General features: G+C 38.7%; 1 protein-coding gene across 2 annotated transcripts in view; it reads left to right on the top strand.

The window, feature by feature from the left end:
- Positions 1 to 21,859, top strand: part of Cobl (cordon-bleu WH2 repeat protein) — a 268,552-nt gene that overhangs the window by 181,295 nt on the left and 65,398 nt on the right. Inside the window, exon 10 of one of the 2 annotated variants that reach the window (XM_026403670.2) lies at positions 1,571 to 1,741. In XM_026403670.2, the coding sequence (XP_026259455.2) occupies positions 1,571 to 1,741 (171 nt within the window). Of the gene's footprint in view, positions 1 to 1,570; positions 1,742 to 12,171; positions 12,419 to 21,859 lie in introns of those variants that run through there. The other variant, XM_026403669.2, reaches the window with a different exon arrangement.

Genomic DNA, 21,859 nt, shown 5'->3' with positions numbered 1-21,859 from the left:
AAATAATTGGAATGTTTTTTAGGACAGGAGATGATGGAAAAGGCCTTGGAAGCAATGGCATGTCAGACTTCCATCCCCATCAGAAGTCCCCATTCATTAAAAGTATACCATACAGAAGATGTAACCAAACCTTAGGTTGAAGGAAAACAAGTAACCCCTATCCACATCAAGTGACTCTTTCTATACAGAAATATAGATATAAAGAAAATTTTATTTTAGAACTTGTACTAAACAGTATTACCAGTAGCTGGATTTGGATCTTAGTTCAACTTTATTGGAATGGAAAGCGTCCTTCTTTTTTGTTTTGCCCTTTTAATGACACTGCCAGGGCCAGATAAACAGTACCATCCAGACTGATTTGGGCTCATTTTCACTTTAAGGAAAAAAATGTTGCTTTATATGGGGAAATTAATATTTTACCACATCTAGAGAAACTGTATTCAAAACAAGGAATAAATGAATATATCTCAATGAAAAAATGCTGTTTCTTAGTATTTTTATTAATAATCTGGTAAAGGACATAAAGTGTTGAATATGTATTATTCGAAGATTCAGAACTCCAAAGCTTGAATAAAGTGTTTATTAAAAAAATGATAGTGAATGTGACCTAACTGGTAATTCATGTCATTTTTTACATTAGCATCCAAAAATTTCATTAGCATGCCATTTTCACATAAAATTTTAAATGCATCCCCAACATATAAACAAGATACATGAGGGTTTTTCACAGATGAAATGGAACTGGACTCACCACACACACCCAACTGTCCACAACTCAGAACCTTCTTCAAAACAAACTCTGGAAACCATTACCCCAAACAATGAAAGAGGCTCACAGTATAATAGGCTGAAGAGAATATTTAAATTACTGCTTTATCTATTATTATATTGTTCAGTAGATATGGAAAAGTAGCAAAAATTAGCTAAAAAACAGATCTGAGAACCTGAAAAAGACTAATGTGAAGAACAGGAGTTTATTTTAATCTGACAGTATTGTTTAGGGGGCTTTTAAGAATAGTTTCAGGCCCAGTATTTATGTCATTAGCCTCCCAGAAATAAAATTGCAACCAGGCAGATAGTTACAAATTGACCTGGCTGTAGGACAGTACATACATACAAGTGTGATGGGATCTTGTATCAGCTGAGATTGGATTTGGTGATAGGAAAGTTTGGATTTGGTTTAAAAAAAATACAAAGTTGTATCTGGTGTTGGGTATATTTGGTGTTTGAATGTCTAAATCCAGAATGAGGCTGGATTTAGTATTGGGTATGACTGGATTTGGTGCAGAATGAGGTTATGTTTAGTGTAGAGTGAGGTTGGATATGGTGTTGGGTATGATTAATTTTGCCATTGGGTGTGGGTGAATTTGGTATTGGGTATGGCTGGATTTGGTGTTGATATGACTGGATTTGGTATTAGGTATGATTGTATTTGGTGTAGAATGAGGTTGGATATGGTGTTGGGTGTGGCTGGATTTGGCGTTTGGATGGTTGGATATGGTGTCCTCCGATGGAAGATAGGTACTCTTTTGGCTTAACTTCTGAAGTCACTCCCATTGATTCCACATAGGTGTTGGACGGCAGGTACCACAAAAGCCTCCCAGAGGCACTGCTCGAGGCCCACCTCAGCTAGTGCTTCCCCCGCCCCCGCCATATCCTCCTCCTGATACAGATGTAGCGGAGCCTCTCAGCTTGCCCGGGGAAGGTGCTGGTTCCGAGGCCTCAGAACTGAGACCCAAACGTATGTGCCTCTTGTCTCCATTCAAACTGTGTGTTGAGTGTTAATCTCTCTCATCACTACTGGTGTTGTGGATGGATTTCCAGACTTTCCATTCTTGCCTTTGAATGTCTATGCCTTTCTTTCCCAACTTTTCCTCCAAATGCTCAATGCAATGTGTCTGACTTCTCAGAGAATGCTCTCCAAAAGCCATGAAGATGCCCATAGCAAGGATTTTACCAGTCAGTCTTTATATCTGTGGTTAGACTTAAGTTATGCTTTGTGGGTGGAAATCGTCAGCAGTGAGCTAATATTCCTCACAATAGAAGTAACCTCAGAAAGTCTGTAGAGGAAGAATTGTTTGGGATTCTGTTAGAAGGCTCACCATGAGTGCACACAATAATATTGTACCCAAGAGCTGGGAGGATTAGTTTATAAGTCAGCCTTGAACTTCATGGCCAGCAGCCCAGCATTATGCTTTTCTGAAGGAAAAGAAACTGAGGAACCAGAAGGGGAAACTGTGTGAGTCCAGCAAAAGCCAAAATAATAGTTCTATTTTGCTTCTACATCCTAGCACACCCTGATATGGGAGTTTTCTTAGTTTCTTGGGATTTCTTTTGAACTTTAATAAGTACTATATACAGCCTTCTGCCTCCTGGTGGGTAATAGTTTTATACAATGAAATATATATATTCAGATGGCATCACATGCATGTCAGGCCTATGCTTGACCTCCTTCAGTATGTCTCAGCCATGTGGTGTCACTTCCTTTTAAAGCCAGCACCTGGAGAGTATAGATTCTGTACACTGTTCATGGTGGTGAATTACAATAAATGTAGAACATTCCAACTGGGGCAAGTGTATTATACTTTTATATATACTTATGTACCTAAACTTGAAAGATCCACCACTGAAGAATTTAATAATTAAGTTGTCTGGTTGTGTAAATTTACCCCGATGCAAGTCCTGATAAGTAATTATCAAATAAAACTAATTCCTACCCTTAAAAAAATAAAAATAAAGCCAGCACCTGGACTGCATTTTCCAAAAAGTGTGGAATCATATAGCCATAGCCCTGTGACCAGCTGATTGATGCCCATGTAAGTTTGTACAACTCCATGGTGAGAAAGTTCATACCTCTCTGTCACTGGACTGTCTTATCTTTTTCTGTCTTCTTTGGAAATGATGAATAGCTCTAGCTGCCTGCTGTCTTCTGGGTAGAGAAGATAATTGTTGGCTTACTTATTACTTTCTCTAGGCAAAATAATCCTGATTTATTTTATCTTTCTCCACAAATACTTATTTTACATCCTTCAGATACTTTTGATCATCTTGACATTGGAGATGCTTTTGAATGGAAATTAAATGTTGTAAGATATTTAACAATTAAGGATTAATTAGACATACCAGTCAAAAAGATGACAGCTGTGGTATAGCTGACTCCAGAATTATTTAATCTCTGAAGAGAGTAGTGTTTTAAGCCATCTACACCAAGGCCACATGCTTTCAGTGGCACCCTGGTGGCTGCTATCCTCACCCATAGCATCTCCTCCTTGGGGACAAGTGAGAGAGCAGTTGCTGAATGAAAAGAGTAGAGCTTATTATAGCCACTGGTAATCGAGAGTCAGCCACAGGATCCATATCTTGTGGTCTGTGTGGGATGGGGCAGCCCAGCATAAGACCTAGAACACTTTCTCACATCTGACTTCATGCGGATTCACAGGTGCCAACTTTCTCCTCAGCCTCCCTCTATCTGGGGAAGCTTTCTCCGGCATCTGTGGTGCTGTGAAGGCATTTTCTACCTGCCATTAGATTTTCCAAGAGGTCTGAGTGGAGAGTGGAACTAAGCAGCAGGTGAAAGACCAGTTTCTCTTTATTCTTGTCTGGGGACCCCATTTCCCCACTTATGCCCACTGACAACTCTCTGCCTGAGTTTATTTCCCTGTCTGGGTACATGTCACGTGGGACTTCCTTTGCCCTCCTTGTCACAGTTCACATATCACCCTCCTCCTTCCTCTAATGCTCATGGAGATGCTCATAATAGAGTGAAAAAGAACAAGAGATCTAGAGAGGAGGTGGCCCCTGAGGTTTTAGAGGGCAATGTCCTACTCTGAACCCAGTCCGATAGCTTGCGGGTAGCTGGGGTTCAATCAGAGTTTCTCCTTCTTCCCCCTGCTCCTGTGTCCTGGCTGCTGTGAATTAGAATTCCATACATCCAACCTGGAGCTTTTTCCTTACCTAATTAGTGGAACTGGCCTGCCCATTGTTTACAGAATAAAAACTGGGATGGCCTGCCCAGCCAGGCAGTATGCAACTTGCCTTCTTTGATTCAGGACTTAAGAATAGTTCAGGAAAATGAACCCTCTGTGTTTTATTTATTTATTTGTTTATTTATTTATTTATTTATTCATTCATTCATTTATTCATTCATTTATTTATTTTCCATGGTACTGAGATCTTTGTACTCCTTTCATCTTTCTTGATAGAGGCATAGGTGCATGACATAAACAAACGAGTGTGAATTGTGTTCATGTCATTTGCATCCCATGTCCCAATCAGACAAGTATTTTTGGCTGTGTCCAAGTGCTATATATAAAAATGTTTATATCAGCTACAAGCTCTTCCATACCGCCTCTCAAATTCAATTTTAAGACTGTGTTCCTAATAAAGAGATTCCATGTTCCTAGTGGGAACTTTCACTGAAGTACCATGAAGGCTGGACAATCCAGCAGGAATCCCATATAAAAAGTCTCATGTGAGTCCCACTGTAAGTGATTCAGTGGGATTTCTCTTTATAGGATCTCAGACCCTGAGTCTTGCCCCATTTGTCTGAACTTTTCTTACACTATGCTAGAACTCCCAGGGAACACCTATAGCTTTCGTGCATCCATTCTGATCTATACAAATGGAATATACCACTTAGGTTAATAAAATAAGAAAATACACTTTCTTGAAACCAATAAGCACAGCTGACCTTCATACAATGAAAAGATGCAAAGAACTAGTGGAGAACAGATTTGTACACAGGTGTTAGAAGGTGATGGAAGACATGAAGTCAGTCCTCAGAACTCCACCCTGCATTTTGCGTCTCCTGCTCTGTTCCAGCTGTACCTTCCTCCCCTCCCTGACATCTGGGATCTTGACCTAGTCCCAGTCCTGAGGTGTTTGCTGGCCACTGCCTGCCATTCCTCCTGGGAACAGCCTTCTGCAAGCCTTCTTAAGAACTCTGCTGAGGACAAACCCCTCATTTCCATTTCAGTGCTTAAATCATTATCAGTACTTGACCAACACTTACCTGAAACCGAGGTAAAATGGAGAAGACTATGTTCGTGTGTTCAGTTCCCATATGTCTGGGACTTTTGAACAAATGTATTGTTTGTATTCAGGAGTTATAGAAGAGACAGAAGAGTCATGCACTAATATGTGTTTGGCTATAAGAGACCACCTGTCCATACCCTATTCTACAGTCTATCCTAGACTGACCCAGCCTGAATATATGCTCTAGCCACAGTTAAGCAGACTCTGTGCACACTCTGCTGCCATCTCAGGAAACAATCTTTGGCAAAACCTGCCAATTTTCCCCATTCTGAATTTCTCTTATCATCCTCTAGACATTTATCATTTACTTATCATTCTGTATTACATGCACCTGTTAGATGCCTCTTCCATGAGTTTGGGTGCTTGGAGGCTTTAATATTCATTCCTATTTGTATCTGTGATTCAGATTGGTGCCTGACACATGGTATATATTCAATAAAGAAATGTTACAGAATATGTCTTGTTATGTGAATCTTAAGTATCAAATACTATTCCATTCTACATTATTAAACTGAGAAGATGTGTGCTAGGCTAAAAGGCATCCAGTACCAGGATTTTAGGTCTATCTATAGGATCCCCTCAATAGATTCAACATTACAAAAGACTTGTTACAGTTACATTGAGAAAGAGTGAAGAGTTCAGTGGAATTCAACATACCAAACTTGGCTTCTTTATTCTTTAGTTGGTTCCTAATTCTTTGGTTGTCTGTGGGCATCTGTAAAATAACTCCTAGTAACCCCTACCTCCCATGTTCACCCTGTAGTGCAACCCTCTTCCCTTGAACACTGGCCTTAGTGACTCATGTCTAAGGAATCCAATGTGGTAGAGTACTAGGAAGTCACTTGCCACTTCCAGAATAATGAGAAGAGAGAGAGACAGTGGCTTCCATCTTGGGCACCCCCTCTTATTTGCTTATTTTGATGAAAGTCAGGTATCATGTTGGATCTGTTTTCTGGAGTCCTGCATGGCAAGGAACTGAGAGAGAGACTCTGGTCAAAGGCCAGTGAGGAACTGAGACCCTCAATCTACTGACCCTTTGGATGGAGTCCTGCCAACAGTCATTCAAATCAGGATGCAAGCAGATCACTCCCCAGCAGAGCCTTCAGGGAGACCACAGCCCTGATGGATGCCTTGATTGCAGCCTTGTGGGAGACATGGGTCAGAGGCCCCAGCTAAGCTGTTCCTAGCATCCAGACCTACAGGACCCATGAGATGATATTTGCTTATTTTAAGCCTTCAAGGATTGGGGCAATTTATTCTGGGGCAATTTTATTATAAAAGAAACCCATCCCAAACCTATTTCTTTTATTTATTTATTTATTTATTTATTTATTTTTTGTTTTCGGTGGACACAACATCTTTGTTTGTATGTGGTGCTGAGGATGGAACCTGGGCCGCACGCATGCCAGGCGAGCACACTACCGCTTGAGCCACATCCCCAGCCCCCCAAAACTATTTCAACAATGAAGGAATATCTTACCATATGTAATCCCAGAGTGTGGAAGACTTCAGTATGAGTTGAATCTGAAGCCTAAATTGGTCAGCAAGGATCTATGTTCTTTCTTTCTCTCCATATTATCTTTGAGGTTAGCTTCCTCTTCAAGCTGGAAGAAGGGAATCTGTGACTGTTCTGTGTCATATCCAGATACCACAATTTCCAGAGACTGTCTCTTCTAATCTTTTCATAGTAAGAAGGAAATCATTCCTAGAAACTCTACTGAAAGGTTTCTCCCATGTCTCATTGACCAAAACTGGGCCATCCACTGACCCAATTCCTGGCAAGAATGGAGGTATTGTAGATAAGCCAGGTCCATCTTGACAGGTGGGGATGGGGTCAGTTCTCCCTGAGGTATGTGGATATTGCTGGTCAACTCTGGATCAGCGTTAATTGGGAAGTGTAGGAAATGGTATGCTGTGATCATAGCTAGCAGTGTCCACCAAACTAGACGAGAACCTTCAGTTTGGCTTAGTCTGGAGATCATGAGACTTGCCACAAGTAGGTACAGAGAAGGGAGGGTGTACCAACAGTGAAGAATAGGTGGATAGCTGGGCTCAAGGACAGTACAGTCAAGCATCTAAGTATCAAAAATCACTGGGGAATGTTCTTCTTGAGGGATACTTTCAGTGCATGCCTGACTTCAACCCACATTTCTCAGTTTTTGCTTTTTCAGACCATAAAAACTATAGAAAAATTCTCCTAGTGTTAAGATACAATGATTCCCCACCACCACCACTTAATCTGTTTTATCTTCCATAGTTTCATTTACCCAGTCAACCAGAGTTGGAAAATATTAAATGGAAGATTCCAGAAATAAACGATTCATGCGTTTTAAATCATGCATTACTCTAAGGAGTGTGATAAAATCTCTCACCATCCAGCTCCATCCTCCCCAGGACATAAATGAATTAACCAAGCCTGTCCACACTGTATATATCCACTGTGTATGCTACAATAATGGAGCAATAGTAATTTAGTAGTCAGGGCATTGCAGTTCTTGTGTTCAAGTCACCCTTATTTTACTTAGTAATGGCCCCAAAGTGCGAGAGTAAATATGTGGCAATTCAGATATGCTTCATAATTTTAAGTGTAAAGGTAAAAATTCTTAACTTAATAAGAAAACCTATTACAGGCTGAGGATGCTAAGCTCAGGGGTAAGAATGAGTCATACTATTTATAGAGTTTAATACTATCTGTGTTTTCAGGAATCTATTGCAGGTCATGGATGGGGAAAACTACTAACTATATGCTTAATTAGTAAACAGAGACTAAAGGTCTGGTTTTTTGATAATCTTAGTAATAAAAAGATAACAAAATAGTGTTGGTGAAGTTCCATGTTCAGCTTAGGAGACTTTAGAACCCTGAATCTCACTTAAAATTACTTTCTTCTGTTACAAGCATAATTTTATGTCTTCAAAAGTGAGTTTATTGTAGAATTCGTCGGCGGCCTTTTTTAAAGCTAATTTAGGGCAAGTGTGAAGTTGTGTGTGCCTAAAAATCAAGACCTGGATCTGTGCCTTGGTTTATGTAGCACTGAGGTTCCTTTTGTGTGGTCCATGCTGTCTGCTTCTTCCTGGTCAAGACAACCTGTAGATTGAGTTGGTAAACCCTTTTTACATTTTGCACATGTGAAAGAAGATGATTAAGCTATTTAACCTCTCAGTCTTGTGGCATGAAGATCATCCTTGATGGGCTTCGGAACTGCATGTGAAGTTTTTCAGCATAATTGTAAGAACAATCCAGTAATGGCTCTCTGTTCTCTAGTTTTTAATTTTTTTGCTTCTTATTAATAAGCTTTCATACTAAACTTATAGATATCTAACCATGTACTTAAGTGCCTTCCATGCATGTCAAAACCAATAGAATTATGTGCATTTGGATCTTGCCCCATTATTTTCTAATCAACTTGCTTTCTGCTGACATTTGATTTCAGATGAACATTCATTGTGAATCACAATAATGGAACCTATCCCATTAATTGCATTGAATTGTTTGTTTACAAGATTTACAGTTATGTTTATAATTAGGCTATTAATAAATTGTCAATTACTTATGCCAATCAGAGGACCCTGGGGATTTAAAAATCAATGCATATGGAGCTCAAATTGTAGATCTTGGTTTGCTTTAAATTTAAAAATTTGAACTATCCAATGACTGTCATTTTCTTACATATTTTCCTATACCAGGCTTGAGCAAATAAATCTTTCTTTGGGTGGACATTTGTTGGGAAATTGACAAAGGGTTATGAGAGCATAGAGAAGAGATAGGTCATTTTCTCCTGTGATTAGCACTGACACAGCCAACCATCGTGCTTTTTCTGAATGATTGATTTTAAATTTGCAAACAGGTGTCCCAGTCTAAAGAACTTTAAAGAAATTCTAAAATATGGGAATAAGATGGGAGAAAAGAGCTGCCACTTTTTAATTAGAAAATGATGATTTTAGTTCAATTAGTGCAAAATTAAAATAATAACAATAATTCACCTTTTAGGCAAGTGATCCAGCAGAAGATCTAAGAACTAGAAAACTTTAGGCCACAATTAGGTAGTTCACTGGCACAGTGTCTAAATAAACTCCGTACTCTAGGACCAGATGCTCAGTAAGGATGACTGGCTCAGTAAACAGACATGGGTTTCCTGAACCAAGAGCATAAAATGGGAGAAGATAGAGCAGGGATTTGGCAAACATTCTTAAACTTGGTCCAGTCTTCTAAAGTCATCTAAGATCTTATTCTAAAATTTGATCCCAAACTAAATACTTTTCCTGTTTCAAAACAAAACAGTTGCTGAGTATAGGGTGCACACCTGTAATCCTAGCAGCTAGGAAAGCTGAAACAAGATGATCACCAAGTTCAAGGCCAGCCTCAACAACTTCAGCACTTAGTGAGACACTGTCTCAAAATAAAAATTAAAAAAGGTGGGGATGTGGCTCAGTGGTAAAGCACCCCTGGGTTAAATCTCTACTACCAGTAAAAAACAAACCAAAACAAACAAACAAAAACCAATTAATTCTAAAGCTTGTGACATAAACACAACACTGTGGGACTGTTTCTCTTAAAAAGTGGGCTTGAAGCTATAAAGGTGTGTGGAGATCAGAGCAAGTCCAGGGAAGGACTCTTGGTCCTGTCTAGTGTTTATTTGCTACTTCTCTGCTCATGGCAAGAGAGCCAGCCATGCAACTGCTCCTGATGCCATGGGAAAAGGCGACCATCCAGAGAAGCAGGAAGTAGACCATGAGCAAGTGGCCCTTTTCATAAAATGTCAGGAAATTGTTAACCATGGGATCAGTCATTCCCTACTTAGAAGGACATTAGAAAAAAGAAGAACTAAGTTTGTAGCCTGTTACTTTGGGGCCATCAAAATCATCAGAGTCACCTAGTATTGACTGAAGATTGGATGCTACTTAGAAGGGAAGCAATGAAAACTACAATGATGGGGCTGGGGTTGAGACTCAGTGGCAGAGTGCTTGTCTTACACATGTGAGGCACTGGGTTTGATCCTCAGCACCACATAAAAATGAATAAATAAAATAAAGATATTGCATACATCTATTAAAAAAAGAAAACTACAATGAATCTGTGTATAACTTTTTTTTAAAGAAACATAAAAAAAATTATGTTTTTCTCATTGTCCCTTTATTTATAAAGGTAATATGTCCCTAACGTGAGAAAAAATTAAAGAATTTAGTGATAATTCATGGAATAGACCTGCACTATGCCAGTTCATAAAAGCAGACTGTTAAGACTTTAGGAATTTTGCAACCCAGTTTCTAAACAGGACCATTATTTAAAAGGACATCATATAAGCTTATAATTAAATAAATAATATTAAAAACAATGGTAGCAAATAGTAAAACCTCATCACTTTCGAATTATTTTACTATTTCCATTTTTCACATTATTCACATATCAAGTATACAATTCAATATTCCATGTCAGTGAAAATACTAAGGGCTGTAGTAACCATGTGCTACTGTTATAAAGTATAATATTACTACATTTAGTGACATCTATAGCAGGAAATTAACCATGGAGTAAGAAACTGGAAAAAGTTACAAATCAAGGCTTGATTGTTTTGTTAATTGTTTAGCTAGAAAAAAGAGATTGGGAAATGTTAATAATATAGATGACTATATTACAATCATTTCATATCTGTAGCCTATGCAGTATGAATAGCAAAAAAAATTGAAGAATTGTTCTTCCATTTTTCAAAAACCATTATGGATTCTACAAAGTCTTCATGTGGTTGACAAATGAGGAAAGTTCCAACATATATCTCCTGTTCATCCTACTCCTTAACATAAACTTAATTTATTGATCTGCATTCATGTTGAAGATACACTTATTTGTCAATAGTAATAACAGGTTGGCTATATATAAAAAATTTCACAAGATATAATGAAAGCATTCTATTAGAATCAGTTGGTTATACATAATTCCGTATTTTCTTATTAGTTGTAAATTTTGTGATTCCCGTCTTTTACGTCAGTGAGACTAATACTTCTATTTATACACATTTTTCTAGGTGGCTAGTTACTATTTACTAGCATGCCGCTGCAAAGGAATAACAAACATAAACAGAAATGCTTCAAAGCAGTAAAATTGTTTAAAGTGAGAACATTTTTTTTTATTTTCATAAGTTAATCGAGCTTTTAAGTTGACAAAAATGATGTCTGTGTCTCTTGAAGCTTTTACTTGTAGCATGAAGTCAAGTTAGGCATAAAACCTTTTTTTAATATCAAGAGTTATAAGAATTTATTTCTAGGTTCATATAAGTTTAAGTTTTTCTCAGAAATGAGGCATGGACATCATGATTTTTCAAATATGGTTCAAAGTTTTTATTATGTATCATTACTTTTATATATATATAAGTTAAAAAATAGCAAGGGCTCAAGAATCAAGCATCTCCTTACTGACAATATTCCTCTAACCTGTGTGTCTTAGGGATTTGTATGCAACACTGTGAATTTAGGCATAGGCCTTCTTTATTTCATTTATTTTGTCCCCGGGCCTTCAAAAACTTAATGCCACTTCTGTGTGATGATGTTTTCTTCATACCATGGGCCAGTCTCCCACTAGACAAACGAGCAGGACTGCAGAGGACCTTGCTCCTTAAAAACAATGAATCTCAACATGCAGGTGATGTCTATCTCAAACCCAGTAGATCAATAGTAGTCTCAAAGTTTATACTTGAATCCTGCTCACTGTGACATAATTAGGATGGGGCATATTGATCTGATACTGAGGGCATTGTGAAACAGTGTTATCTATTTTTCCTTAGAATTGTCCAAATAGCATAGGCTTCATTTCAAGAAGTCTGCCAGTATCTCTGCCTTTAAAGATTCATATCAAATTCATAGAATATTATTTAATAATCTGAAAGACTTACAAGGGCTTAAGTGATGACTATGATATAGTTGTTACAGGAGACAGAATTCTATATGATGGATCAATAGGCCCTTTTAACAATGGACCTAGAAAAAGACTAAAAGGAAATGGGAAAACAATGATAATATGATTTGATTGACATATGCTCTCTATGCAGTGTTAAATCTCCAGGGGCTTGAAGATGAATGATAATGGCACACATTTGTTTCACCACAAGTTTGTGTTCATATTTTGACATCTATTTCCCCCTGCAGTTTATTGCTGTGCATCATTCCCTACTCATGCCAAGCGCTTCTGATGGACAGGCCTCCTCCTGACCCTGACCTTTCCTGGTGTCTCTGCTGTCCTGGCTCTGATGCTGCTATCATTTTCCACCTCTCAGGATAAAAGAGCTCATTTGTACATCCGCAATTTACCTTCTTTAGAATTTACATATAAAGACATAAATTGCAGAGATTTGTTTGGCTGAGGTTCTTTGAAGTAAATTCTAGGTTGATAATATTGATATGTCTGACATTCATTGATACATAGATCTGTTCTTGTGAAGTATATTGCTTCATTTTAATTCATTCTCAATTCATAATCTTCTTACTAGATATTCTTTTCCAGAATTTAGTCTCCATTTTCCTTAAAACTAGATTGTGTCATTAAATTGCTCAGTGTCATCAATTTGGATAAAGCTGAAATATTATATCTACATGGTAAAACCAAGTACCTAAACACATGAACTATAAATACAATTCATGGGAACTCACAACCTGAAATATACACATTGTCCATTCAGGGATACAAAGGGCCCAACTTCTCTGTGTTGTTTTGATTTTCCTATTCTTGTGCACTCCACGATTTGGATAGTTTTCATAATGAAAAAGAGGGATGTGTTTCACTTCATTGATTCATTTTTCGTTCATTTACTTACCAAACACTAATTGAGTGCTTACTTGGTGCTAGGTATTGTGCCAGTCTTGAGGGAAATAAGAATGAAGAGCATATATGTGGATTTTACTTATCAATGGCTCCTAATACTTGTGGAAAAAAAGAAATGATGGTTCCACTTGATAACTGCTGGTCAGAAGGTTTATACAGGTGGGAAAGGTACCTGAGGGTATACCAGCTTGTTTGTGTAGGGGTGCTGCCAGCTCTTCCTTGGATGCATAATCTCTATCTCAAGAAAACTCGCCCAGCTACAGAGAACAGTAACCTCAGCAGTCCTAAGGCAGAGTAGGTAAGAATAACATGTATGAAGCTCTTGCTTGCTTTGATTAACTGCTATTATTATGCAAAGGCACATTTGAACTGGATTGACCTGTCATGTTTCTTTCCAGAAGATTTTTCTAAATGTTATTGCTCAAAGTAAGAAAAAAGAATTTATCTTTTACTTGTAGAAATCCTGTCTGTCTGCTCACAGTGAAGATGTTAGCTGATTACTTACAGCTTATATTAGTATGAATAATAAAGAAATATAAATAGAAGTGTATATAAGCAATTTAATGCCATGTGTTGTTGAAAAAACAACAGAAATTATTCATCAGGAACAAGTTAGAAAGTGCCTTTTTTCCCACTGAAATAAAGGATTTTTGTCTAATGAGTAGCAGTCACTTGACCTCAAATCATTGAGTGGGGAAAGTCTAAACAAGAAAAGGTTATGTTTACTTAAGTGTTGGGAAAAGCATTGGGATTTATGACCCAAACATTAAAGATGGTCGAAGATTGTATATAATTACAGCAATAAGTATTTATGTAAGAAATAGCTATTACGCTGAAGAGAGATGGCAGCAGAAAATCTAAAGACAAAAGATGACACCATGGGAAGGTGATAATGCCCATCAAATTATTAGAGAGAGAGAAAGTGTAATGCAAATATATATATATGAACTCATTGAACACAGAGGCTATAGATATGAAGGGGGAAAAACAATCCAACAAAACTAGTCAGTTTACCCAGCAGCTATTATTTGACTATGGCTCTCCATTTACTTGATCATAAAGTTCACCAGAGATGTCTTGACAATACCTGACTGATTTCTAGGACCCATCACTTCATGATCCAACTGCAGCTGGGTAAAATTCAAGGCAGTTCAATGATCAAGGCTTATAGATGATTGACGCATGCCAGGTCACTGTGCTAACCAGCATTAGCATCTTGAAGCAGACTAATTCAGGAATCATTTTATTTTCCCCAAAGCACTTGAATTTCAGAAAGCTTCTTTTTTTTTTTAAACACAAAATCCATTTCTAATTATTGATCATTTCTTCTGCTGGTAAGTCAACAGAACTATTGGTTTTTTTTTTTTTCTTCTTAATGTTGCACATGCTATCCAGAAGAGATGGTAGTTTCTGTTTTCTGACAAGAGATGCACAAGTTAAGCAGACCTGATGACTGGCCTGTATTCATAGAAGTTCATGATATAAAAAAGTCTCCTGGGAAGTACCAGTTCTGTAACAAATGCTAAGGTAAAAGAAAAAATGACTATATAATATTTTTAAGTATAATTGGCCAAAATTCCTACATATGCAGCATAGAGACCATGCCAGTAGGACACAGTGGAATGTGTTGTAATTTCTAAACTGCAATCCGGTTCATATGATGTTTATCTTTTCAATTTTAAATAAACACTCGTAGTTCCATAGATGAAATGATTTGGAGAAATCATAAAACTGTTTACTCACTGGTATTTCATTTTAGCACTGATTATAATCAATCACACATTGCATCTGTGTTGTTGTGCTTATCAGCTGCTAATTTTCACAGTTTTCATGTTAATTTGGATCTATAATATGATACAGTTTATTCACAATTTTCATAGCTCATGTAATCAGATTCAAAACATTTCTACATGCAACTAACATTCTCATAACAAAGCAACTTTTCTACAATAGGGATAGGATTATATCTTCTAAAAGTGACATAAGGAGGTACAGGCCTTCTAAATATCAAGGTGTCTCCAGTCATCGCCAGCAATTACAAATTGTCCGGGTACAGGAATTAATCCCCCAAAGAACTTCCTGTCTCCCTCTGAGGGGGGTGTGTGTGTGTGTGTGTGTGTGTGTGTGTGTGTGTGTGAGAGAGAGAGAGAGAGAGAGAGAGAGAGAGAGAGAGAGAGAGAGAACAGTTCCTCCATTCCACCCAAGAAATGTGGAGCAGGGAAAAAAAATTAAAATAGTTTTACCCCTTGTTAGTCACCATGGTAAGACAACAACAAGCAAACTTCAAACACTTAAGGGAAAAATGAAGCTCTGCATGCTAAATAAAACGAGGCTCATGGGTTAACTGTGTACTTTGAGGTTTTTATGCTTTATTTGTCACCAATAGCAACACAAGATTGGTAACTCATATGCCAAAAACCTTCTTTACTAGAAGTTGCGTGATTTAAATCTATTATTACTTCATTTGTCCTATCCTTAAATGCTTTAAAACCCTTCTTTTTTTCATCTCTTAAGAATAAAATTTTATTACTACAAATGAAGCTGTATACGTCAGAAGGCCATATCTACCTACATTCTTTAGTAAAGAAAAAAAAGAAAGAGGTAGGGGAGAACAACCCAAAATGAGATTGGAGCTTTGAGATTATTTAGATTGGACTTGTTGTTTCCAGGTTGGTATATCTGCTGTAGGACTTAGGGATGAAAAAAATTTACCAAAACATAAAACCTGAATCAAAATGGAAGAATGGGTTTATATCACTCTTCTTTGACCTATGAGAGATGAGGGTTTAAGAACAAATACATCCTCATGTTTTGTGTGAATGAGAAGTGGCAACAAAGAATATAAAGGTTTTCTACATTGTACAAGTCATAAATCAAAAGATGAAAATGGATGGCAGATTGGTTTATACAGCCCATAGACTTATCCTCTTTGTCCAGTAATTTTGCCAATATTAAAAGTCAGATTTGGGGGCTGGGGATGTGGCTCAAGTGGTAGCGCGCTCGCCTGGCATGCGTGCGGCCCGGGTTCGATCCTCAGCACCACATACCAACAAAGATGTTGTGTCCGCCGAGAACTAAAAAATAAATATTAAAAATTCTCTCTCTCTCTCTCCTCTCTCACTCTCTCTTTAAAAAAAAAAAAAAGTCAGATTTGGAAAAAAAAAGTCAGATTTGACTTCAGATGCTGTTTCCTGATAGAATGTTTGTAAAGAGGCTTTCCTATGGGATCATGTCGCTAAATATGGCTGGCAGTGGAAGCTCCCTGCACATGGGCTGGGAGCTCTCCAAGTAGAATCCATCATTACCCATGGCCCAACACTGACATTGGAGTCTGTTACTCTTGGACTGTTGTGTTTCCAGTAAGAGAATTAAGGGGAAAAAGATGATATCTCATGGTTGTGACTGTAAGTGGACAGAACTTGAAAATAAAGCACAAATGGATAGAGATATAGTTCCAACAGAAGCAAAAGTAGCTCTTGGTGAAATAAGGAATATCTGTCTCTAGCCTGTTTCTCTCAGTGGAGTTTGTTGCCCAGACTCTTGTAGCATTCCAATGGCAACTTCTCTGTCAATCATTTCTTTCTCCCACTCAGTCTTTGACAGGCAGACTTTACACTGTGCCCACGGTGGTGCTCTCCACAGGGCTGGGAAAGGCATGCCCTTCTGTGTTTGGTGGTTTTCTGTTCCGTGCTTTCCCATCACAGTCTGTGTGCTTCAGTATAGCATGATCATGCTGAGGGCCAGGTTGTGCTAAGCATGACATGTCACTCACTGGACACTTGGCCTACCTTTGGAGTCTTTGGGCTTACTGACAGAAAATATGATGTGTGATGACTAAGTTAATTAGTTTAGTGAATATAAAATCATATTAAATGGTTTAAATTGATAATTTTAGTCTCTATTTGTGGCATTATACATCCCCATTTCATAATGTGAGTTGAAAGGTAAGAAGGAGATTGATGGGAATTAGAAGGCTTTATGTTCTGTTTTTTATATTATAACTTTAACAGCTTTACACACCAAAAAAACAAAACTGGGTATATACAAAGAAAGTCTATAATTTAATGAGTTCTAACACATGTATCACCCATAATCAAGATAATAAACACATTCATCCCTCAAAAGTTCCTTTTCTCATTTGTAACTGTTTTTAATCTGTATATGTGTTTTTATGCACAAATATATGCAACTATATATACTAACTTATGATAGTATCAGATATCTAATAGGAAAAGTTAGCAAAATATACTTTTTAATGACAAATTCTAAATGAGAACTAAAGCTCCATTATAGCTAACTAAGAAATTATTTAAATGTGGAATGTTAAGTGATTAAAACTTAGGACCTTAATGATGAAGTTGCATATTGATCTAAGGAGAAGGAAAACTTGCCCCAGCATGCTTGTAGTCTGAGCAGTAGTCTGAAAGCATTATTTGTGAAATGGAAATGTGGATATGTGAGCTCACACTCATGACATTGACCTTTGTCCTCCTATCCAAGTTTTCCAGAGGAAACAAAAGACTGTTCTCAACAGCATCATTTTCTACTGCTGAAGAGGCATGATTGTGTTTTTTAAACCCACATCATCCACATCTTTGCTGCCCTAGACCAGTTTGGAAACGGCTCACTAGGGAACTGGTTGCCCATCTAGGAATAGGCAGGAGCAGGAGTCAGGACAGTGTCCTCCCAAGCTCCGCGGCAGTGGGCCAGCTCCACGTGAACCCTCACTCCCTCTGGGCTGGGTTTGCAAGAAGCTAAATGAAGTGTTAAGGGAATGCATCTTCTTGGGTAACAAGTGGCACTAATTGCATATTTTAACCACCAGGGGGAGCCCTGGTTATCCCATTGACGGACAGCATTGAAGAGAATGGACACAAAGGTACAAATAAATAAACATCAAGGCTTTGCCGATGTACCCATGTTATGCAGCAGTCAGTAACATGAAAAGCTTGCTGCATGACTACAATCATAGTATTTGAGCCCTCTCAGTTTACAAAGAGGGAAAAACGAGGCCAGAAGTATCTAGTGACTTGTCTAAAATCACAAAGCTAAGTCCGTGCTTAGATTGGCAGACTCTTCACCCACTGTTGCTAGTGGATTCAAGGAGGGATGTATGTGTGTCCATGTATCTATCCACATACACGTATATATCATTTGAACACATGGTACATGCATATACACATATACATGTGTGCATTGTGTATGCAAGCATGCCTGCATACAGTGTTCCAGTGTACATTTATATACACACATATTATGCACACATGCACATGCATACAGCACATGTGCATGCATGTGTGCAGTGCATAAATGTGCATATGCCTGGGTGAATAGATGTTCACACATATACATGCACACACACATAATGTGCACACATGCGTACATATGTACAATGTTTGTGCACATGCACACGAAAATGTATAAGGTAAATACAGTGCGTGGTGTACTTGGTGCTGCAAGTCCAGCCCCACTCACATGCACACAAGATATTCCTGTACCTCGTCTTTGGTTTATGGATTGGCAAGCTTTATAGAGACTGTGAACTTATCTACTTAGCCCTCTCACAAATCATTGCCAGACTCCTTTTTTTGGTGCCTTACCACTGGGAAGAGGATTGAAAATTGAGGAGAACACACTCAAACTATCAAAATGGATAGTGGGTAGGGCAGAAACCCTGTTGTATTGTATTAGTGAACTCCGGCCTCATCACTCATCTCCAACCATGAATTTCCATCAGCATCCCTCTGGCTGTCTAAGTCAGAAAACGCCTGTACAGAGACAGGCCTCTGTGCCCATGCTGTCTGCATGGGGTTGCAAGGAGGATATGATTGGAGAGTGCCAGGGCTCTTAGTCATCATGGTTTTATCACTGGCAAAGGGAAAGCAAGAGGTGATAATGGCTAAAACTGTCCCCTGTGCTTTTTATGGTTTAACCCTTGAATCTGTATCACAATCCTCTAAGATCGGTGCTATTATCTTCCTTATTTTACAAGTAAGAAAAATAGGGCAGAGAGACAATAAAATATTAATCCGAGGCCAAAAGCAAGTTAATCCTTAAGCCAGGACTCACCCCTTGCCAGTCTGGCCCTGCACATTTGCTTAACTTCTAGTCTACCTGCTTCCTTCCCTGTGTCCCGCTCAGTAAATAGGCAGGTGCTGCCATGCTCCCACACAGTGTCTGCTCTCACTTCCCCAGGAGCCTTCACTGTGGCCACAGAGAGAGAACATGGAGGACTGTAAGCCTTGTTGTTGGAGCTGTGCATAGTGGTCCCCTGTCACATGAGACGCTCACCCCACTGAGTCAATAGCCACCACCTGAATGTTTATTAAAACCCCAGCTAACAGCAAGTGCAGGGATGAGCAGAAACACCAGGAAGAAGGCCTGACACCAGAGGGGAGGTCAGAGACCTCAAAAAGGTTCTGGTAGTCCCCACACATTAATGCCTCTTGAGACCAGACACTATGCTGGTCTATTTAATTACTTTAATGTGTTCTTCACAGAAACACTGTGCACTGATGGCTTGCTGGGGCTGCCATAACATAATATGACAGAATACTCCAAGTGGCTCAGGCAACAGATATTTATTACCTCCCGGGTCTAGAGGCTGGAAGTCCAAGATCAAGGCATCGGCAGGACTGGCTCTTTCTGAGACCTCTCTGGTTGGCTCATAGTCAGCATCTTCTTGTATCCTCACAGGATCCTCTCTCTGTGGACATCTGTGTTTTGATCTCTTTTTGTTCTAAGGACACCAGTCATATTGGATAAGGGACCATCCTCATGGCCTCATTTTAATTCAGACCCTACCCATGTAATGTTCTATTCTGAATTTACTAGGGGTTCAGACCTCAAACTGTGAATTAAGGGGAACACAATTCAGTCATAAAAACTGCGGTGTATTATCCCTGGGTTGCTGAGGAGATGACAGAGCTTGGAGACCATATGATTTATCCAGGCAGAAGCAGAACAGCACTGGACTCTGACTCTGGGGCTCCAGCCCCACTTGATGCCTGCACACTGCCCCTTTCCAGCAAGCAGTACTGATTTTGACCAAAGTCATCCATTGACCATGCTGTCCTGCCCATGATATGGTCACCTGTTCTGTGTACATCCTGTCTTTGCCCCAATTATTAATGCTATCTTTGTCCCACAATTTATGGAGTATCTATAGTCCTGATAAGACTCCTGAGCTTGTTTCTGATTCTCACCTCTGCCAGGCAGGGCAAAGCCAAGAATTTCCATAAGACACACTTTCACTGAGGATAAGTGAGGGCTGTACTTTTCTACAAAGTGCCAGGATCAAGGGTTCCTGTTTGTTGTCTCTCCTTTTCCCTACATACCTCTCAGCCTTCATATGGATCTTTTAAGCATTTGGGAATACATGTGCACACTTAGACCCAAGTGTGTGCATGCACACACACAAATGAAACCTTTCTTGTGTTCTAGCTACATCTGAACTATTGGGGCTTTGGAGACCATTTATTTATTAATAAACCCGCCATTCATCATTTATTTTCTCTTTATCCTCTGTATGTGTGTTAGAGTTCTATGAAGATCTTTCAGATGTATGGAGTTCTAAATGTTCCTCCTGAAATCACAGTTATTCACACCATGCTAGTGTAATGAATTCTATCTATCTTACAGTTTGCCATATTGTCACTGGTTTCTCCCAGCTAATAGGGCTTCTGAGGAAACAGAGCCCAAATATTAACCATTAACCAGAGATCGTGCTACAGACCTTCCAGGCAGATGGGCTCAGGAGACTCTACTCCAAGACCTGGGCAGCCTCTGTGTTTTGCTGAGCTTTGTTTTGCTTGACCTATGCAAGCCTTCTTATATTGTTTGAATAAGCTGCTGGGTCAGCTAGTATTGCTTTTTCCTATTATATTTTTAAAATAACATAAAATGCTAGGTGCAGTGGCATATGCCTGTAATTCCAGCTACTCAGGAGGCTGAGGCCAGAGGATCACAAGTTTGAGCAATTTAGCAAGACCATATCTCACAATAAAAATTACAAAGGACTGGGAATGTAGCTCAGTGGTAGAGGGCCCTGGGTTCAATCCCCAGTACCATTAAAAATAATAACAATAATTATGATAACAAAAAAGTTCAAAATTAACCATTTTAAAACAGTTCAGTGGTGTTAAGTATATTCACATTGTTGTGTAACAGATCTCCAGCTTTTCATCATTTCGATATCTGAAATTCTATACCCATTAAACCACAAGTCCCCTTTGCTCCCTTTCCCAACAAATGCAACCATGATTCCACTTTCTGTTCCTAAAAGTTTGATGACTTCATACCTCATGTAAATGGAAATCATACACAGTTTGTTTTTTGGTGATTGACTCATTTCTCTTAGCATGATGTCTTCAAGTGTGATAGCATAAAACAGAATCCCCTTCTTTTTTAAGGCTGAATAATATTCCATTGTATGTATATACCACATTTTCATTATCTGCTTATCCATTGATTGACATTTGTTTCCACCTCTTCGTTGTCGTTACTAACGCTGGAATGAATACAGGTGTACAAATATCTCTTTGAGACCCTGCTTTCAATTCTTTGTGATATATACTCAGAAATGGGGTGACTGGTGAATCAATAAATATGTTTTATATGGGGTAAGGGGCAATTCCTGCTGTGTTATAGATTCCTGTGACTTCATCTCTAGAGGTTGGGTCAATTGATTTACCCAAAATAAGTCACATGTGAGCTCTTTGAACCAATCACTGTGGCTGAGGAAATACTATGCATTCACTGACCAGTCAACAGCAAGGAGGATGAGATTGCCATGTTTGAATGATCAAGGTCTACCTCTGGACAACTGAGCTTCTCTCCAAACAGGAGGGAACAGAAAGGATGCTGAGGAATTCCAGCCTTGTGTGCAGAAGTACAACATGAGGAACAGGAGAGTAGGCTAGAGTCAGGCTGCTTTACTAAGTTCTTGGCTCTTTTCCTAGATGACCTTGGGTAACTTGCTTGACCTCTCTGTGCCATAGTTTCTTTCTTTTGAAA

The sequence above is a fragment of the Urocitellus parryii genome, chromosome 3 (assembly GCF_045843805.1).
Source record: "Urocitellus parryii isolate mUroPar1 chromosome 3, mUroPar1.hap1, whole genome shotgun sequence".
NCBI classification, from domain to species: Eukaryota; Metazoa; Chordata; class Mammalia; order Rodentia; family Sciuridae; genus Urocitellus; species Urocitellus parryii.
This window is presented reverse-complemented; position numbering and strand designations above follow the sequence as displayed.